The sequence below is a fragment of the Loxodonta africana genome, chromosome 9 (genome assembly GCF_030014295.1).
Source record: "Loxodonta africana isolate mLoxAfr1 chromosome 9, mLoxAfr1.hap2, whole genome shotgun sequence".
In the NCBI taxonomy this organism is placed as follows: domain Eukaryota; kingdom Metazoa; phylum Chordata; class Mammalia; order Proboscidea; family Elephantidae; genus Loxodonta; species Loxodonta africana.
In genome coordinates, this window is record NC_087350.1 from 72,882,686 (window position 1) to 72,898,665 (window position 15,980).

At 39.1% G+C, this 15,980-nt stretch overlaps 1 protein-coding gene across 3 annotated transcripts in view; it reads right to left on the bottom strand.

Annotated features, from left to right (window-relative positions):
- Positions 1-15,087, bottom strand: part of SMC2 (structural maintenance of chromosomes 2) — a 65,299-nt gene extending 50,212 nt beyond the window's left edge. The window contains exons 1-3 of one of the 3 annotated variants that reach the window (XM_003407826.4): positions 14,777-15,087; positions 13,747-13,974; positions 12,962-13,111 (exon numbers count right to left, since the gene is read on the bottom strand). In XM_003407826.4, the coding sequence (XP_003407874.3) occupies positions 12,962-13,111; positions 13,747-13,914 (318 nt within the window). In that variant the 5' untranslated portion in view covers positions 13,915-13,974; positions 14,777-15,087. Of the gene's footprint in view, positions 1-12,961; positions 13,112-13,746; positions 13,975-14,737 lie in introns of all 3 variants that reach the window. The other 2 variants (XM_010587792.3, XM_023545083.2) reach the window with 2 other exon arrangements.
- Positions 15,088-15,980: the final 893 nt, after the last annotated feature.

The following is a 15,980-nucleotide window of genomic DNA, read 5'->3' on the forward strand; positions in this document are numbered from 1 at the left end:
GAAGAGAGAATTTTAAGAGCAGCTAGGGGTAAACAAAAAGTCACCTACAAAGGAGAGCCAATAAGAACAAGCTCGGACTACTTGGCAGAAACCACGCAGGAAGAAAGCAATGGGAAGACTTATACACAGCACTGAGGGAAAAAAATTGCCAACCAGGAATCACATATCCAGCAAAACTGTCTCTCAAATATGAAGGCGAAATTAGGACAATTCCAGACAAACATGAGTTTACGGAATTCGTAAAAAACAAACCAAAACTACAAGAAATACTAAAGAGTTCTCTGGTTAGAAAATCATTAATATCAAGACTAGAACACAGGACAGAACAATCAGGTCTCAACCCAGATAGAGAAATCACAAAAATAAATCAAGACAAAAAAAATGCTCAAAACTGGGAAACAGCGATATAATTATGTAAAAGAGGACAACACTAAAACAATAAAGAGGAGCTAAGAAATATAGTCAGAGATCATTCATACAGAAAGGAAGACAAGGCAATATAAAGAAATAAAAGTTAGGTTTAAACTTAGAAAAATAGGAGTAAATATTAAGGTAACCACAAAAGAGACTAACAATCCTACTCATCAAAATAAAATACAGGAAAAAAACTGACTCAACAGAAATAAAATCAATAACAACGAATAAGAAGCAAAGACAATATATAAACTACTCAGTAAAAAAAATCAAGTGGGGAAAAGAAACAGTCAACAACACACAAAAAAAGACATCAAAATGACTGCACAGAACTCATACCTATCCTTAATCGCCCTGAATGTAAGTGGACTAAATGCACCAGTAAAGAGACAGAGTGACAGAATGGATAAAAAAAAAAACATGATCCGTTTATAAGCTGCCTACAAGAGACACACCTTAAACTTAGAGATGCAAACAAACTAAAACTCAAAGGATGGAAAAACATATATCAAGCAAACAACAATCAAAAAACATCAAGTGTGGGAGGCAGGGCCAAGATGGCAAACTAGGTAGACGCTACCTCAGATTCCTCTTGCAACAAAGACTCGGAAAAACAAGTGAATCGACCACATACATAACAATCTACGAACCCTGAACAACAAACAAAGATTTAGAGACAGAGAACGAACAAATACAGGGAAGCAGCGACTGTTTTCGGAGCCTGGAGCCAGCGTCCCAGTCAGTGATGGCTCAGAGACAGCAGTCGAAATCAAACCACATAAAGAAGCAGACCATGACAGCTTCTACAACCCCCCAAACAAAAGAATCAAAATCTTTCCCAAATGAAGATACAATCCTGGAATTATCAGATACAGAATATAAAAAACGAATTTACAGAATGCTTCAAGACATCAGAAACAAAATAAGGCAAACTGCAGAAAAAGCCAAGGAACACACTGATAAAACAGTTGAAAAACTCAAAAAGATTATTCAAGAACATACTGGAAAAATTAATAAGTTGCAAGAATCCATGGAGAGACAGCATGTAGAAATCCAAAAGATTAACAATAAAATTACAGAATTAGACAACGCAATAGGAAGTCAGAGGAGCAGACTCGAGCAATTAGAATGCAGACTGGGACATCTGGAGGACCAGGGAATTAACACCAACATAGATGAAAAAAAATCAGATAAAAGAATTAAAAAAAATGAAGAAACCCTAAGAATCATGTGGGACTCTATCAAGAAGCATAACTTGCATGTGATTGGAGTCCCAGAACAGGGAGGGAGGACAGAAAACAAAGAGAAAATAGTTGAATATCTGCTGACAGAAAACTTCCCTGACATCATGAAAGACGAAAGGATATCTATCCAAGATGCTCATCGAACCCCATTTAAGATTGATCCAAAAAGAAAAACACCAAGACATATTATCATCAAACTTGCCAAAACCAAAGATAAACAGAAAATTTTAAAAGCAGCCAGGGAGAAAAGAAAGGTCTCCTTCAAGGGAGAATCAATAAGAGTAAGTTCAGACCACTCAGCAGAAACCATGCAGGCAAGAAGGCAATGGGACGACATATACAGAACACTGAAGGAGAAAAACTGCCAGCCAAGGATCATATATCCAGCAAAACTCTCTCTCAAATATGAAGGCGAAATTAAGATATTTACAGGAAAACACAAGCTTAGAGAATTTGCAAAAACCAAACCAAAGCTACAAGAAATACTAAAGGATACTCTTTGGTCAGAAAACCAATAATATCAGATACCAGCACAACACAAGGTCACAAAACAGAACATCCTGATATCAACTCAAATAGGGAAATCACAAAAACAAATTAAGATTAATTAAAAAAAAAAAAAAATGCTCATAACAGGGAATCATTGAAGTCAATACGTAAAAGATCACAATAATCAAAGAGAGGGACTAAATACAGGTGGCACAGAACTGCCATACAGAGAGTGATACAAGGTGATATATAGAACAATACAAGTTAGGTTTTTACTTAGAAAAATACGGGTAAATATTAAGGTAACCACAAAAAGGTATAACAACTCCATAACTCAAGATAAAAGCCAAGAAAAACATAACGACTCAACAAACATAAAGTCAAACACTACGAAAATGAGGATCTCACAATTTACTAAGAAAAACGTCTCAGCACAAAATAGTAAGTGGAAAAATGAAATTGTCAACAACACACATAAAAAGGCATCAAAATGACAGCACTAAACACTTATCTATAATTATGCTGAATGTAAATGCACTTAATGCACCAATAAAGAGACAGAGAGTCACAGACTGGATAAAGAAACACGATCCGTCTATATGCTGCCTACAAGAGACACACCTTAGACTTAGAGACACAAACAAACTAAAACTCAAAGGATGGAAAAAAATATATCAAGCAAACAATAAGCAAAAAAGAAGAGGAGTAGCAATACTAATTTCTGACAAAATAGACTTTAGACTTAAATCCACCACAAAGGATAAAGGACACTATATAATGATAAAAGGGACAATTGATCAGGAAAACATAACCATATTAAATATTTATGCACCCAATGACAGGGCTGCAAGATACATAAATCGAATTTTAACAGAACTGAAAAGTGAGATAGACACCTCCACAATTATAGTAGGAGACTTCAACACACCACTTTCGGAGAAGGACAGGACATCCAGTGAGAAGCTCAAAAGAGACACAGAAGACCTAATTACAACAATCAACCAACTTGACCTCATTGATTTATACAGAACTCTCCACCCAACTGCTGCAAAGTATACTTTTTTTTCTAGAGCACATGGAACATTCTCTAGAATAGACCACATATTAGGTCATAAAACAAACTTTGCAGAATCCAAAACATCGAAATATTACAAAGCATCTTCTCAGACCACAAGGCAATAAAAGTAGAAATCAATAACAGAAAAACTAGGGAAAACAAATCAAATACTTGGAAACTGAACAATACCCTCCTGAAAAAAGACTGGGTTATAGAAGACATTAAGGAGGGAATAAGGAAATTCATAGAATGCAACAAGAATGAAAATACTTCCTATCAAAACCTCTGGGACACAGCAAAAGCAGTGCTCAGACCCAATTTGTATCGATAAATGCACACATACAAAAAGGAGAAAGAGCCAAAAGCAGAGAACTGTCCCGACAAGTTGAACAAATAGAAAGTGAGCAACAAAAGAATCCATCAGGCACCAGAAGAAAACAAACAATAAAAATTAGAGCTGAACTAAATGAATTAGAGAACAGAAAAACAATTGAAAGAATTAACAAAGCCAAAAGCTGGTTCTTTGAAAAAATTAACAAAATTGATAAACCATTGGCTAGACTGACTAAAGAAATACAGGAAAGGAAACAACCAGAATAAGAAACGAGAAGGGCCACATCACAACAGACCCAACTGAAATTAAAAGAATCATATCAGATTATTACGAAAAATTGTACTCTAACAAATTTGTAAACCTAGAAGAAATGGATGAATTCCTGGAAAAACACAACCTACCTAAACTAACACATTCAGAAGTAGAACAACTAAATAGACCCATAACAAAAAAAGAGATTGAAACGGTAATCAAAAAACTCCCAACAAAAAAAAGCCCTGGCCCGGATGGCTTCACTGCAGAGTTCTACCAAACTTTCAGAGAAGAGTTAATACCACTACTACTAAAGGTATTTCAAAGCATAGAAAATGACGGAATACTACCCAACTCATTCTACGAAGCTACCATCTCCCTGATACCAAAACCAGGTAAAGACATTACAAAGAAACAAAATTACAGACCCATATCCCTCATGAACATAGATGTAAAAATCCTCAACAAAATTCTAGCCAACAGAATTCAACAACATATCAAAAAAATAATTCACCACGACCAAGTGGGATTTATACCAGGTATGCAAGGCTGGTTTAATATTAGAAAAACTATTAATGTAATCCACCACATAAATAAAACAAAAGACAAAAACCACATGATCTTATCAATAGATGCAGAAAAGGCATTTGACAAAGTCCAACACTCATTTATGATAAAAACTCTCACCAAAATAGGAATTGAAGGAAAATTCCTCAACATAATAAAGGGCATCTATGCAAAGCCAACAGCCAACATCACTCTAAATGGAGTGAACCTGAAAGCATTTCCCTTGACAACGGGAACCAGACAAGGATGCCCTTTATCACCGCTCTTATTCAACATTGTGCTAGAGGTCCTACCCAGAGCAATTAGGGTAGACAAAGAAATAAAGGGTATCCGGATTGGCAAGGAGGAAGTAAAATTATCTCTATTTGCAGATGACATGATCTTATACACAGAAAACCCTAAGGAATCCTTCAGAAAACTACTGAAACTAATAGAAGAGTTTGGCAGAGTCTCAGGTTACAAGATAAACATACAAAAATCACTTGGATTCCTCTACATCAACAAAAAGAACACCGAAGAGGAAATAACCAAATCAACACCATTCACAGTAGCCCCCAAGAAGATGAAATACTTAGGAATAAATCTTACCAAGGGTGTAAAAGACCTATACAAAGAAAACTACAAAGCTCTACTACAAGAAATTAAAAACGACATACTCAAGTGGAAAAACATACCTTGCTCATGGATAGGAAGACTTAACATAGTAAAAATGTCTATTCTACCAAAAGCCATCTATACATACAATGCACTTCCGATCCAAATTCCAATGTCATTTTTTAAGGGGATAGAGAAACAAATCACCAATTTCATATGGAAGGGAAAGAAGCCTCGGATAAGCAAAGCATTACTGAAAAAGAAGAAGAAAGTGGGAGGCCTCACTCTACCTGATTTCAGAACCTATTATACAGCCACAGTAGTCAAAACAGCCTGGTATTGGTACAACAACAGGCACATAGACCAGTGGAACAGAACTGAGAACCCAGATATAAATCCATCCACATATGAGCAGCTGATATTTGACAAAGGACCAGTGTCAATTAACTGGGGAAAAGATAGCCTTTTTAACAAATGGTGCTGGCATAACTGGATATCCATTTGCAAAAAAATGAAACAGGACCCATACCTCACACCATGCACAAAAACTAACTCCAAGTGGATCAAAGACCTAAACATAAAGACTAAAACGATAAAGATCATGGAAGAAAAAACAGGGACAACCTTAGGAGCCCTAATACAAGGCATAAACAGAATACAAAACATTACCAATAATGACGAAGAGAAACCAGATAACTGGGAGCTCCTAAAAATCAAACACCTATGCTCATCTGAAGACTTCACCAAAAGAGTAAAAAGACCACCTACAGACTGGGAAAGAATTTTCAGCTATGACATCTCCGACCAGCGCCTGATCTCTAAAATCTATATGATTCTGTCAAAACTCAACCACAAAAAGATAAACAACCCAATCAAGAAGTGGGCAAAGGATATGAACACAAACTTCACTAAAGAAGATATTCAGGCAGCTAACAGATACATGAGAAAATGCTCTCGATCATTAGCCATTAGAGAAATGCAAATTAAAACTATGATGAGATTCCATCTCACTCCAACAAGGCTGGCATTAATCCAAAAACACAAAATAATAAATGTTGGAGAGGCTGCAGAGAGACTGGAACTTTTATACACTGCTGGTGGGAATGTAAAATGGTACAACCACTTTGGAAATCTATCTGGCGTTATCTTATACAGTTAGAAATAGAACTACCATACAACCCAGAAATCCCACTCCTCGGAATATACCCTAGAGAAACAACAGCCTTCACACAAACAGATACATGCACGCCCATGTTTATTGCAGCTCTGTTTACAATAGCAAAAAGCTGGAAGCAACCAAGGTGTCCATCAATGGATGAATGGGTAAATAAATTGTGGTATATTCACACAATGGAATACTACGCATCGATAAAGAACAGTGACGAATCTCTGAAACATTTCATAACATGGAGGAACCTGGAAGGCATTATGCTGAGCGAAATGAGTCAGAGGCAAAAGGACAAATATTGTATAAGACCACTAGTATAAGATCTTGAGAAATAGTATAAACTGAGAAGAACACATACTTTTGTGGTTACGAGGCAGGGAGGGAGGGAGGGAGAGAGAGAGTTTTTTACTGATTAATTAGTAGATAAGAACTAAGAACTGCTTTAAGTGAAGGGAAGGACAACACTCAATACATGGAAGGTCAGCTCAATTGGACTGGACCAAAAGCAAAGAAGTTTCCGGGATAAAATGAATGCTTCAAAGGTCAGCAGAGCAAGGGCGGGGGTTTGGGGACCATGGTTTAAGGGGACTTCTAAGTCAATTGGCAAAATAATTCTATTATGAAAACATCCTGCATCCCACTTTGAAATGTGGCGTCTGGGGTCTTAAATGTTAACAAGCGGCCATCTAAGATGCATCAATTGGTCTCAACCCACCTGGAGCAAAGGAGAATGAAGAACACCAAGGTCACACGACAACTAAGAGCCCAAGAGACAGAAAGGGCCACATGAACCAGAGACCTACATCATCCTGAGACCAGAAGAACTAGGTGGTACCCGGCCACAATCGATGACTACCCTGACAGGGAGCACAACAGAGAACCCCTGAGGGAGCAGGAGATCAGTGGGATGCAGACCCCAAATTCTCATAAAAAGACCATACTTAATTGTCTGACTGAGACTAGAGGAATCCCGGCGGTCATGGTCCCCAAACCTTCTGTTGGCACAGGACGGGAACCATCCCCAAAGACAACTCATCAGACATGAAAGGGACTGGACAGTGGGTAGGAAAGAGATGCTGATGAAGAGTGAGCTAATTATATCAGGTAGACACTTGAGACTGTGTAGGCATCTCCTGTCTGGAGGAGGGATGGGAGGATAGAGAGAGTTGGAAGCTGGCAAAATTGTCGCAAAAGGAGAGACTGGAAGGGCTGACTCATTAGGGGGAGAGCCGGGGGAGTACGGAGTAAGATATATATAAACTTATATGTGACAGTCTGACTTGATTTGTAAACGTTCACTTGAAGTTCAATAAAAGTTAATAAAAAAAAAACATCAAGTGTGGCATTATTAATCTCTGACAAAACAGACTTTGAGGTTAAATCCAGCAAAAAGGATAAGGAAGGACAATATATAATGATTAAAGTGAGAATATACCAGGGGGATATAACCATATTAAATATTTTTGCACCCAATTATAGGGCTGACAGATACATAAAACAAACTGTAACAGTATTGAAAAGTGAGATAGAGAGCTCCACAATTATAGTATGAGACTTCAATACATCATTTTTAATGAAGGACAGAACATCTAGAAAGAAGCTCGATAAAGACATGGAAGATCTAAATGCCACAATCAACCAACTTGACCTCACAGACATATACTGAACACTCCACCCAACAGCACCTAAGTATACTTTATTTTCTAGCGCACAGGGAACATTCTCTACAATAGGCCACATATTAGGTCATAAAGCAAGCCTTAGAAGAATCCAAAGCATCGAAATATTACAAAGCATCTTCTCTGATCATATGGCCATAAAAGTAGAAATCAGTAACAGAAAAAGCAGGGAAAAGAAATCAAACTCTTGGAAACTGAACACTACCCTGCTCAGAAATTACTGGGTTACAGAAGACGTTAAGGATGGAATAAAGAACTTCATAAAATCCAGTGAGAATGAAAACACTTCCTATGAGAACCTCTGGGACAGAGTGAAAGCAGTGCTCAGAGGTCAATTTATATCAATAAATGCACACATACAAAAAGAAAAGTGGGCCAAAATCAAAGAATTATCCCTACGATTTGAACAAATACAAAGAGAGTAACAAAGAAACCCTCAGGCACCAGAAAAAAACAAATAACGAAAATTATAGCTGAATTAAATGAAATAGAGAACAGAAAAACAATTGAAAACGTTAACAAGACCAAAAGCTGGTTCTCTGAAAAAATTAACAAAATTGATACACCATTGGCCAAACTGACAAAAGAAAAAGAGAGGAAGCAAATAACCCAAATAAGAAATGAGATGGGTGATATCACAACAGACCCAACTGAAATTAAAAGAATCATATCAGATTACTACAAAAAATTGTGCTCTAAAAAATTTGAAAACCTAGCAGAAATGGATGAATTTCTAGAAACACAGTACCTCTGTAAACTAACACAAACAGAGATAGAACAAGTAAATAAACCCATAAAAAATGAAGAGATTGAGAAGGTAACCAAAAAATTCCCAACAAAAAAAAAAAGGCCTGACCCAGAGGGCTTCACTGCAGAGTTCTACCAAACTTTCAGAGAAGAGTTAACAGCGCTACTACCAAAGGTATTTCAGAGCATAGAAAAATATGAAATACTCCCAAACACATTCTATGAAACCAGCATATTCCTGATACGAAAACCATGTAAAAACACCACAAAAAAAGAAAATTACAGACCTACATCCCTCATGAACTTAGATGCAAAAATCCTCAGCAAAATTCTAGCCAATATAATTCAACAACATAGCAAAAAAATAATTCGCCATGACCAAGTGGGATTCATACCAGGTATTCAGGGATGGTTCAACATTGGAAAAACAATCAACGTAATCCATCATATAAATAAAACAAAAGACAAGAATCACATGATCTTACCAATTGATGCAGAAAAGGCATGTGACAAAGTTCAACACGCATTCGTGATAAAAACTCTCAGCAAAATGAGAACAGAAGGAAAATTCCTCAACATAATAAAGTGCATTTATATAAAGCCAACAGCCAACATAATCCTAAATGAGAGTCTGAAAGCATTCTCCTTGAGATAGGGAACCAGGCAAGGATGTCCTCTATCACCACTCTTACTCAACATTGTGCTGGAGGTCCTAGTCAGAGCAATTAGACTAGACGAAGAAATAAAAGGCATCCAGATTGATAAGGAAGAAGTGAAAGTATCTCTATTTGCAGATGACATGATCTTACACACAGAAAACCCTATAGCATCCTCAAGAAAACTACTGAAACTAATAGTGCAACAGAGCATCAGGATACAAGATAAACGGACAAAAATCAGTTGGATTCCTCTACACCCACAAAAAAGAACATCGAAGAGGAAATCACCAAATCAATACCATTTACAGTAGCCCCCAAGAATGTAACCTACTTAGGAATAAATCTTACCAAAGAGGTAAAAGACTTGTACAAAGAAAACTACAAGACACTACTGCAAGAAACCAAAAGAGACCTACATAAGTGGAAAAACATACCTTGCTCATGGACAGGAAGACTTAACATTTTGAAAATGTCTATTCTACCAAAAGCGATCTATAGATACAATGCAATTCCAATCCAAATTTCAACTTCATATGGAAGGGAAAGAGACCCTGGATAAGTAAAACATTGCTGAATAAGAAGAACAAAGTGGGAGGCCTAACATTACCTGATTTTAGAACCTATTATGCTGCCACAGTAGCCAAAACAGCCTGGTACTGGTACGACAACAGATTGATGGACCAATGGAACAGAATTGAGAATCCAGACATAAACCCATCCATATATGGGCAGCTGATATTTGACAAAGGCCCAAAGTCTGTTAAATGGGGAAAAGACAGTCTCTAACAAATGGTGCTGGCATAACTGGATGTTCATCTGCAAAAAAATGAAACAAGACCCATACCTCATACCGTGCATAAAAACTAACTCAAAATGGATCAAAGACCTAAATATAGAATCTAAAACAATAAAGATAATGGAAGAAAAAATAGAGATAAAGCTAGGAGCCCTAATACATGCCATAAACAGTATACAAAACATTACAAACAATGCACAAACACCAGAAAAGAAACTAGATAACTGAGAGCTCCTAAAAATCAAACACCTATGGTCTTCCAAAGACTTCACCAAAACAGTAAAAATACTACCTACAGACTGGGAAAAAGTTTTTAGCTCTGACATTTCCAATCAGCAACTGACATCTAAAATCTACATGACACTGCAAAAACTCAACAACAAAAAGGCAAATAACCCAATTAAAAAATGGGGAAAGGATATGAACAGGCACTTCACCAAAGAGGACATTCAGGTAGCTAACAGATACATGAGGAAATGCTCATGATCATTAGCCATTAGAGAAATGCAAATGAAAACTACAATGAGATTCCATCTCACTCCAAGATGGCTGGCATTAATCCAAAAAACACAAAATAATAAATGTTGGAGAGGTTGTGGAGAGACTGCAACACTTATACACTGCTGGTGGGAATGTAAAATGGTACAACCGCTTTGGAAATCAATTTGGCGCTTCCTTAGAAAGCTAGAAATAAAACTGCCATAAGATCCAGCAATCCCACTCCTTGGAATATATCCTAGAGAAATAAGAGCCTTTAGAAGAACAGGTATATGCACACCCATGTTCACTGCAGCACTGTTTACAACAGCAAAAAGATGGAAGCAACCAAGGTGCTCATCAACAGATGAATGGATAAATTATGGTATACCATGCATCAATAACAATGATGAATTCGTGAAACATTTCACAACATGGAGGAATCTGGAAGGCATTATGCTGAGTGAAATCAGTCAGCTGCAAAAGGACAAATATTGTATGAGACCACTATGATAAGAACTTGAGAAATAGTTTAAACAGAGAGGAAAATATTCTTTGATGGTTAAGAGAGCAGGGAGGGAGGGAGAGGGGTATTCACTAATTAGACAGTAGATAAAAACTTTTAGGTGAAGGGAAAGGCAACACACAATACAGGAGAGGTCAACACAACTGGACTTAACCAAAAGCAAAGAAGTTTCCTGAATAAACTGAATGCTTCCAACGCGAGCATAGCAGGGGAGGGGTCTGGGGACCACGGTTTCAGGGGACATCTAGGTCAACTGGCATAATAAAATCTATTAAGGAAACATTCTGCATTCCACATCAGAGGGTGGCGTCTGGTGTCTTAAATGCCAGCAAGCGGCCAATTGGTCTCTACCCACCTGGAGCAAAGGAGAATGAAGAACACCAAAGATACAAGATAATTATGAGCCTAAAAGATACAAAGGGCTACATAAACCAGACACTACGTAAGTCTGAGACCAGAAGAACTAGATGATAACCAGCTACAACAGATGACTTCCCTGACAAGAAACACAACAGAGAACCCCTGAGGGAGCAGGAGAGCAATGAGATACAGACCTCAAATTCTTGCAAAAAGACCAGACTTAATGGTCTGAGGCTAGAAGGACTGAGACTAGAAGGACCCCGGAGGTTATGGTCCGCAGACCTTCTGTTTGCGCAAGACAGGAACCATTCCCAAAGCCAACTTTTCAGACAGGATTGGACTGGATTATAGGATAGAAAATGATACTGCTGAGGAGTGAGCTCCTTGGATTGAGTAGACACATGAGACTATGTGGGCAGCTCCTGTTAGGATGGTAGATGAGAAAGCAGAGGGGGTCAGAAGCTGGCTGAATGGATAGGGAAATAGAGGGTGGAGAGGAATATGCTGTCTCATTATGGGGAGAGCAACTGGGAGTATATAGCAAGGTATATATAAATTTTTGTATGAGAGACTGACTTGATTTATACACTTTCACTTAAAGCACAAAAAGAAAAAAAACACATTGGCCTTGATTAAAATAGAGGGAAAAAACTGTAAGTGAAATCATGCTATGGGAGAAAGTAAATGGGCATTAACAGAATTAAAAAGAAAACCATGACAAGCTGATAACATGGTTAGAGTATAAGAAAAAAGTTTAAAAAGAGAAATGTATGGTCCTGCGTTGGTTTAAAGTAACTTAAAAGATACAAACATGGTAGTAACATAGCTTAGTGATACTGCACATATAAAAATTAAAAGTGGTTTTAAGTAAATTCAGTACGAATTTGTAAGGTATTATGAACCCTCCAATGCCACACTGGGTAATACAGAGGTAGAAAGCCTAAAAGGAAAGAAGTTAACAATTTGACTTAATCCTGTTCTAACAAGACCAATGCTGGTATATGCTCGATTTGAGGCACAACTCATTTAAAAACAGAAAAAATTATAAAGAACTGGAACATATTTAGAGTGGTCACGCAAGTGAAGAAAATGAAAACAATTAAACATCAATTAAAAGAACTGGAGAGCTTTAGCTTAGAGTACAGCTAAGAATTAAATGCTGGAATATGGAATAAATAAGATTTGCTCTTGGAGCTCTCAAATATATAGATTAACGTATGAGGCTACAAAAAAGCAGACTCTGGCCAATTTATAGAAACCCTATTTTAATTACACCTGTCCAAATGGAATGGGTTACCTCAGAGGACAGTAAGATCCCAGGTACTGGAGGTATTCTAGCACAGACAGAGAAGGTTCCAGTATGGTTTAAGATTCAAGTATGGCTGAGTACTTATACTGAATGGATAACTTCAGGCCCCTTTCGATTCTCTCAGTTAATGCTGGAATTTGCAAGATCAAAATTCTGACACAAAAAAAGTATTCTTGAAGAATGAGCCAGTATTTGAGGTGTCAATTCTACTCGTGACTTTTCTTTATCTCCTGTACTTTGTGTAAAGCCATATTACTAAAAATGGTATCAAATATGAGTAGTCACTCACCTGCCTTGTTATTGTGATTTCATCATGCACCTCGAATCCTAAAGGACTTTGCTTTTTATCACAATTATCAAAGGTGATTGACACTGAGGCTTTGGTAATACCTGCCTGCCCATTCTTGTAAACTAAATCTTGTAAATTAGAAGCCCGAACCTAAAACAGAAGGAGAAAAATTATTAATTATAAAACCCCATAGTGCACAAAGTAGCAAATATACTTCTTGCTTTTGGAAAGCCCACCTATGCTGCATCCATTAAGTAGCCAAGGATAAGTAGTGGCATCTACTGGCAAGGAAAACAGGCAAACTACAACGGCACCTTTCTCTCTAGGACATCATCAACCCCGAACTGGTTTTCTATTGTTTCTTAGCAAAAGTCCATCGGAAAGATTTAAGGGAAGACAGTGCCTAAGAAATCTGCTATTCATTCACGCCCATTAGTAGTAGGTCCTCTACAGGCATTACAGTGCAGGAGAAAAAATACAGACTCCAGGATGAGGCTGCCTAAAGTAAGGATGTCTGAGTTTGAGTGTTGCTCCAGCATACCCTAAGAAGATGAACCTCAGGCAAATTTCTTAACCCGCAAAGTTTCTATTTTCTCATTTAAAAATAGAGTGATAATTGTACTCATCTTCAACAGTTGCAGTGAGATTTAAGATAATTCACATAACGTACAAAACACAGTACTTAAATATCAAAGGAAAAAAGAATGGTAGCAATAGTTTCTAAGCTCAGTGAAGACTTCCTTGCCAAACTTAAATTCATACAAATTAGAAAGTTTACACTTTACCTGAGACAGGTTAGAGATGCCCAGCAAAAAGCAAATAGAGTCCAATATGTTGGATTTTCCACTACCATTTAAACCAGTGATAGCATTGAAGAGGGGGTCAAAACCATTGACTTCAGTCCTCTGAGCATAGGATTTGAATCCTTCCAGAATTATTGACTTAATATGCATTTTCACAATTGCCTTGGACTGGTAAACCTCTGCTACGATCAAACAGGTCACAAACTAGTTCTGTACAAAACAAAAATAACAAAATGTAAGTGGAAGGCAAGACTGGACTCATACTGAATGTGAAAGACTAAAACATAGGCATGACAGCCCAAAAGAAATAAAACAGCCACTTGCCAAGCTAACTCTGATGTAAAGATATCTTTCCCTTATTTAAAATCATGATAGAGTTAACCACGATTTAGAAGTTAATGAAACTTCTGCCTGGAACCCAAAGTCCTTAGAACTTTCCCGATTTACTTTTCTAGACCTGCCTTCTACCTCTATCATATTCTAGCTAAACTGATTATTTCACACCCTTTGCCTGTAAACTGCCAACCCCCGCCCCCCCGAAAAAAAAAAAAAAACAATAACACGTGGCACTCTACTGCATTCACATCTTTTCTCAAAGGTTCTTCCTGACCTCTCCATGTAAAGTTGCATTTCTGCTCATCTACTCACCCTTTCTTTTTCCTTCGTTGCACTTAAGGGTGATACTAGACCGTATTTGTCTGCCCCACCTATTATAATGTAAGGTCCCCTAAGATTTCCGTTTACATCCACCGCTCTATCCCCTAATAGTGACTGAGTCTGAGGGATCGGTAAATAGACGAACCGCATATATTCTCCAGACTCTTGCTTCTACTCATGCTGTTTGTTACCTCGCCTCACCAAGCCTTCTGCCAACACTTCCCCACCACACTCCAAAGCTGCACAGAAATGAGCCTTCCTGCCTTAATTCCCAACTGAGACCCTCCTTGCTACTCATCCCCCCCCCCCCACCTACCGCCGGGAATACAAGGCCCAACCAGCCGCGCTCACGCACCGACCTCGTCGCTGCCTCAGGCCGCCTGGGCTAGAGACGCCCGAGGGCTCCGCGAGGCCACAAGGGTGGAGTGCGGGTGAAATCCGCCCGCCTTCGGGCGCTAGGATGTGTGCTCCACCATACCGGCTACAACACTCGCCCCGCGGCCAGCACCGGTGCCGGAACTATTTATTCCTTTGAATTTAGGCGCGAGCAAAGGACCCCGCCTCCACAGCCTATTTCCTCTGTTGGCGCCTAAAAGTTGCCTGATTTCCTCGTTTCATGTTTTCCCTACAATCTAGGGATCTAAATGACAGAGAGATGGGAAAGAAAGTTCTGGCCATGACATTTCCGGGTACGCGGCGGCGCCGTCCTGGCTACCCCAAAAGTAAGCGGCATATGTTGATATGGGCGTCCGGCACACCTCGGGCAGACCCAAGCCTCAGCCTTGGGGCCTCGAGCTTCGTCAGCCCCGCCCCGCTCCAGGCCCCGCCTCTTCGCGGACCTCGCCTTGGAAGCTCCGCCTCCTCGAGGACCGGGCGGGCTGTGGGGCGGGCTGCGGCTGTGTCGGCTCACAGAGATGGGGAGGCCGGCAGGTGTGAAGGTTTTCCTCTGGGTGCCTTCGCTGTGTATTAGAAGCGTCAGAGAATCTCCGGGTTGGCCCAGATGCCACAGAAACAGAAGAGGCGCTTTGTTGGGACTGTGTGGGCGAGGGGATTCTGAGGACTCTGGGTCGCGCGCGTTCTGGCTCCGCCTCTCCTCGGCTTCTGACGGGGCGGGGGGGTGAATTCTCTGTTTTCACGTCCGGAAGAGGTGATGATACTCGCAGCCTACAGCTGTGCTGGGGCCCAGAGGAGAAGGTGGGGCGGGCAAGTAGGTGTTTGACGTTAGTAGTTAAGAAAAGGACTGTGCTTGACAAGCAGGTGTTCGTCTTGCGTTGAAGAGCTGTATGTAATGTTATAATGTACCGTGGCAGAACCTTCTTGGGGGATTTCAGGGAATTATATTGGAAACCTCTTACTATGGAAAATATTGAGCTCTGAGTGCTAGGCTGTATACCAAATGCTTTTTAAAATTCTCGTAGCAACCTTATAAAATCCGTCGTAGTGATTTCTTTTTACAAATAGATAAACTGAGTCACAGAACGTATAAGCAACTTGTCCAACTAGTGAGTGGAGAAGAAAGGGTTTCCCAGGGTGTCTGGCTCCTGAGCGCATACTTTTAA